The following is a 6,000-nucleotide window of genomic DNA, read 5'->3' on the forward strand; positions in this document are numbered from 1 at the left end:
AAATTAGCAGGTAAGGCCTAATTTACCCATACAGGTTTATGAACAAAATTAAGTACTACATTTGGGAGTTATGATTATTTAGTTGGAATATTACATTCTCAGTGAATGCACGATAAAGTATAAAAATAATGTTGATCCCTGGCTGTGTATTGACCCAACATTATTGCTATGAGCATCTACATTAAGATGTTAATTACTCTTGCTGGCCACCTTAGATTTATCTATTTACTTACCACCCCTCCCCCCTTTTTACAAAACCATGCGATAATGCCGACACAGCCCATTCACTTTGAATGGGCTGTGTCGGCATTACCGCACCAGCAACCACTAGCTGTGTCGGTATCACCACACTGGCAGCCTCTAGCACGACTTTGTAAAAGGGGGTTTACTTATCTACCATGCATCAATCTTTTTTCACACTCTACACCTGGGCACCAGGAGTTAACTAAAAGCCTAGCTTTTCATGCTTCACAGGTAAGCATTGGTAGTAAATTGAGCAACAGTGAAGGTATTGAATAATATTAAAAGATGCAATCACTGTCGATATGTATAGCTGAAAAGTTGAACTGGAGCAGACAGCATTTCAAAAGGAAAAATGCTTAATATATAAGACATGATAAAAAAATTACACAAAGTTGTATGATGTGTCATCATTTTCCTGTGATTACTAATGTGATCCTGACTTTCTAAAATTCTAACAGAGGCAATTTCTCTTCCTTTTCATATTCTTAATGAAGTTGCATATGCTAGTGATGAAAACCTTCTTCATGTTTCATTAGGAAAGCATGCTTTAATAAAAAAATGGTCATGAATAAGGGACAAGTATTGTATATTAGAAGAATTAGAAATGCAACATAAGAAAAAGTGATGAACCCAACATGTGAGAACTCAGATCCTATTGTATGTTATTTCCTTATTCAAAGGTCCTGATCAACCTCATAGTTTATCCTGTAAATTGGAACTTGGATCAGATCAGGAAATACCATCTGATTGGCATCCATTTGCTACTGTGCAGTTTGACATCCCTGACACCTGTGCCTCAGGAGTTGAAGTTACATCCATGGGCATTGACAGTGACATTCAGCCCCAGAAACACATTGTTTACAAGACATCTTACCAATGTCAGGTATTTATTTTCAGTCCTGCTTTTACTGTAGTTGCTGATTAGTACTGTAGAAAGGTCTTCTCCATCAATAAGTAGAATTGAATTGGGCAAACAAGTGAGTGACATTGGATGATTCCAGAACAGAACACCTGTTCCCAGCTTTCCTTCTACATTGTATGTGGATTTTTTTGTCAGGGTTGGTACATCACTATCATGTTCTTGATCATGAGGGCAGGCAGGCATGTTCTACAGGATTCTGAAGAGGTCTGCCTGCCCCTTGCAACTAAAAATGTGATATTGACACAACACCACTTCCAGCAGGAATACTATACAGCTTTGAGGGAGCGCCAGATCTCCAGAGTTCAAAACTACTGTACTGTTCTAAGTACATGTGGACCTTCCTATATACAGTGGTCTTCTCAGTCCCCTCAGTTTTGTTTTTCTGCTGAATGAATGTGAAACAAAGCTCTATTGATATTTAATTTTTGAGCTCCTCTTTTTAAGTGTTCCAGCATTTGTTTTCTTCAGCTATGTTCATGTTATTTAACTTAAATAAATAAATACATATATTTATACATATATGTGTAGAAAAGCTTTGAAATTCATGGGACGTTGCACTACAGAAGCCAGATTTCCATCTCTGCCCAACCTGTGGAAAAAAGATCTTGAACTTCAACACCCAAAAATGTTGTCTCATTTGGATGCAGATCATAAACAGGATTGCAGTCACTGTGAATGCATGTCCCCATGAGCCTAAAACAATCATTTGCTTTCTCTGAGACTATATGAGGCAGAGAGAAAGCAACTGCACAGAAATCAGCAAGTATTCTGCTGCAGAGATTGACTGACTCTCTGTACAGTCCCGGCAGGTCCTCTTCTGCTGATATTGCCTCCGTTCCCTTACACAGTGGTTTCAAGAGTCCTGCTGGAAAGGGGAAGTGCCATAAGTCCTCTGGGTTGATGCACGTTTCGACTGAGACTTGTTGGGCAGATGTCTTGAGGACATAGTAACATAGTAGATGACGGCAGAGAAAGACCTGTACGGTCCATCCAGTCTGCCCAACAAGATAAACTCATATGTGCTACTTATGTGTATACCTGACTTTGATTTGTATCTAAGAAAGTTATAAAAAAATTTGCTCTAAATAATTCTTTGTGTTCCTTGTGCATATAGAAAAGGTTACTTCTTATATATGTCTAAATGAAGGCCTCACAAGCCAAGGGTACCAACTCAGTGGACACACCTATAATGGCTTTCATCACAGGCCACCAACCACCTCCGAAAAACCTGCAGAGTGAAACAACTCTAATAGAGAAAAAAAAAACAATCTGCAGTAAAAAACAGAGAGTGGTATAGTAACAAATCAATTATCACAATGCACAAGCAATACTATTGAACTAAATAAACATCCTGTGTATATTTTTGGAAGAATGATTATCAAGCAAAAAGACTACATTAAGGGGAGACAATGTAGAACATTATCAAAACTACAAAAGGAAAAGAAGAACTTAGCTTAATCCATAGAAAAAAAACAATATTTCCTTGTCATCAGCAGCAGCAACTGATGGGTTGTATCCGCCTACCAGCAGGTGGAGATAGAGAACACTGAAAAAACACAATGACCCTTGGACGGCAAGCCCCTTCTGCCTTCAGTATTTCTCTATCTCCCAGCAGGTGTGGACGTCGCTCGATCAGCTCCTGGATTTCTGCCTGGGGTGGCTCCTGTGCTTTGCCAGTAGCGCGGGGGTGTTGTGGCTGGTGGTGCCCACTTTAAAGGCATATAGGTTCGCCCTATCCCTGCCTTACCCATTCCCCCTCCTCCCGGAGCCCCTCTGTTGCTGCCTGCCTCCAACTTTCCTCACAGCGTTAAAAGAAAAAAGGGGCGCGCTTTTACTGCGCAACTATTCTCAGGGCACAGACCGTAGAAGTCTGCCCAGCACTGTTCTTGTACTAAGTTCTGAAGCTAATGTCAAAACCCCTTAAAATTTACACTCCAGCTTATCCATATCTATTCAGTCATGATCAGGGCGTAGACCGTAGAAGTCTGCCCAGCACCAGTTTTGCTTCCCAATTACTGGCGTTGCCACCTAACCTCCGCTAAGATTCTGTGGATCCATTCCCTCTAAACAGGATTCCTTTGTGTTTATCCCATGCATGTTTGAATTCCTTTATTGTTTTCATCTCCACCACCTCCCTCGGGAGGGCATTCCACATATCCACACCCTCTCTATGGAAAAAATACTTCCTGGCATTACTCCTGAGTCTGCCCCCTTCAACCTCAATTCATGTCCTCTAGTTGTACCACCTTCCCGTCTCCAAAAAAGGTTTGTTTGCGGATTAACACAAATATTTGAATGTCTGTATCATGTCACCCCTGTTTCTCCTTTCCTCCAAGGTATACATGTTCAGGTCAGCAAGTCTCTCGTACAGTTTGCAACGCAAATCCCATACCATTTTTGTAGGTTTTCTTTGTACCGCTTCCAGTCTTTTTATATATTTAGCAAGATACATTCTCCAAAACTGAACACAATACTCTAAGTGGGGCCTCACCAACCACTTGTAGAGGGGCATCAATTGGTTTCTAATCGGTGGATAGGTAATAATTTTTATAAAATAGTGAGCCCTAGCCTCTCAATAACTTATAAAAAATGCATGTGATTTTAAACTGAACATGTGCCTTTATTGTACTGCATTACATATTTTCATCTGTTTCAGTTAATCCCTGCATATTTGACTTTTAAATAATGTGATGCAACTCTTGTCTTTCTCATTATAGATTGAAATTGAAAAGAAATGGATTAGAATTGATGGAGAAGACCCAGAGAAAGCTGGTGCCTGTGTAACACAGTAACAGGGAGGAGAGAATGCATTCCAGCTGCTGGCTTGTTACCACCTTTTCCTCAAATATGTCCAGCAAACAAGAGATGACCTTATATAGCAAAGAAATATAGATGACACCTATTTTATGTCCTTCTGAGCTGACCTAGAAATAGTGCACAGTATATATAATCTAGCAGGCTTATAATCTAAACTGAACCTAATATTTTCTATGCACAAAAAAATCCATTATTATGATATAATATGTAACAAAGATATTAATTTGATTTATCCATATATTAAATTTATTTTCTGTTGCTAGTCTTAACACAGTTGAGCAAAAGAGCTGTCGGCTTGCTTTTTATATGGTACTTTGCATGGAAAGTGCTGTTTATCAGAAACTTGTTTTTTTAAGTGCCAAGATCAAATTGGGATGAGGTTTTAGGAGGATGGGGGGATGGTGATCTTGATATAATATTATTTATGTCATTTTTATTAGGGGGGAAAAATTGAAAAGCCCTCCAAATCTGTGTACCTGTATGGTCTTTTCTCTTGTAAAGAATTGTTTGGATACATAAATTGTAGAGTTTATAGTAGGAGTACTCAAAGAGGTCCACAGGCCAGCCAGGTTTCCAGATATCCCTAATGAATATGCATAAAAAAAAAGAAAAAAAAACCTGGGGCTTAAAAATATTTAACACATCCAACCAAACTGTTACCTATAACCATAAAAAAACCATAGATTAGGGTTATTACATTCATAAAAAAAAAATATATTTCATTCAAAGAAGTATTAAATGTTAGATGTGTGCTCATAACTTTAGTGCCACACAATTAGGGAACACTCTCCAATCCCATCATTGCATACAAGATGGAATGAAAAAAAAGTCTGTGAGCATCTGATTCAAAACTATTCCGCCTACCAATAAGGCTTAGGCATCAACATACAAAATCTTGAAATTGAGGTGCTAAAAGAGAAACCACTGTAAGTTAATATCTGCAACTGTAATCTGTTTCAATTATGTTATTACAAAAGTCACTTAGCTGAACAGTGGTGGTTCCACGATGCTACAAAGTTGAAATTAAACGTTTATGTTCTTCATTAAGATTGTCTCTCACTTGTGAAAAAAAAATCCTGTGGTGAGTGTTGCTCAGTGTCCCCTGTGCCAACGATATATTCATAATTAAAACTTGATCCCCAACACAAGCTGTGTTCATGATCTTGCTTCTTCAGGGGAAGTAGAATCCTGCAAAGCATACATATTATAAACTGAGCAACAAAACAAACAAAAACTGCAAGAAAACATACAAGATAAATCTTTTCCTAAGTTATCATAACAATTACCATTATTTAACAGACCACCACCAGGACAGAGAAGTCTCTTGTGTCTGACTGAGGTAACAGTTCAAAAATGCCAGTCTTTAAATACGCCCACTAATCAAAGGGGCCTCGGATTGGAGAAATCGAAATTGTCATATTAAAATAAGTCAGTGTATTCATAAGAGAGTTAGCCATGCACCTCTTTGTTGATCCCATGTGGCTGTACAGTGTCCCAATAAAAAATAATAGTTCCTTGACTTGCAATATTCTGGCTACGTCCCTGCCATGGGTCAAGAACACCTGCAGCAGTATCAAAAAAAATGCAGATCATTAACTTCATGACGTGCATTTATCCATTGCTCCACCAGAGGCACTTCAGTTCATTGAAGTCTGATGTTACTTAAATGTTAGACAATCCGGTGTTTAAATCGGCCTAATCGTGTACCCAATGTTTACTGTTTAACAATTTTTATTCGGGATCATACAAATCCACATCGAACAACTAATCAACAAGGCTAGATAAAAAAAAGTTCTAGTGATTACCTGACAGCAATCAGCATTAGCAAAAAAAAAAATCATACAGTAAAAAGTTGGATAACACATTATCCCATTTTTGTTTTATGAGAGAACTCCCGCACCCTCCCCCCTCATTACCTGATTTCCTTTCAAATGTAATACACACAAGATCACCCCTCTCCCTCCTCCCAACCCTGCGCTACCCATAACTTAAACATATGCTGAGATGACCCAGCTCAT

At 38.6% G+C, this 6,000-nt stretch overlaps 1 protein-coding gene across 3 annotated transcripts in view; it reads left to right on the top strand.

Moving 5' to 3' along the window:
- LOC115465392 (stonin-1-like) overlaps nucleotides 1-5,754 on the top strand; it is an 81,197-nt gene extending 75,443 nt beyond the window's left edge. For all 3 annotated transcript variants that reach the window (XM_030195831.1, XM_030195832.1, XM_030195833.1), the window contains 2 exons: nucleotides 924-1,126; nucleotides 3,883-5,754. In XM_030195831.1, coding sequence (XP_030051691.1) covers nucleotides 924-1,126; nucleotides 3,883-3,957 — 278 coding nt within the window. In that variant the 3' untranslated portion in view covers nucleotides 3,958-5,754. The remainder of the gene's footprint in view (nucleotides 1-923; nucleotides 1,127-3,882) is intronic.
- The last annotated feature ends 246 nt before the right edge of the window (nucleotides 5,755-6,000 follow it).

Source organism: Microcaecilia unicolor, chromosome 3, assembly GCF_901765095.1.
Source record: "Microcaecilia unicolor chromosome 3, aMicUni1.1, whole genome shotgun sequence".
NCBI lineage: Eukaryota > Metazoa > Chordata > Amphibia > Gymnophiona > Siphonopidae > Microcaecilia > Microcaecilia unicolor.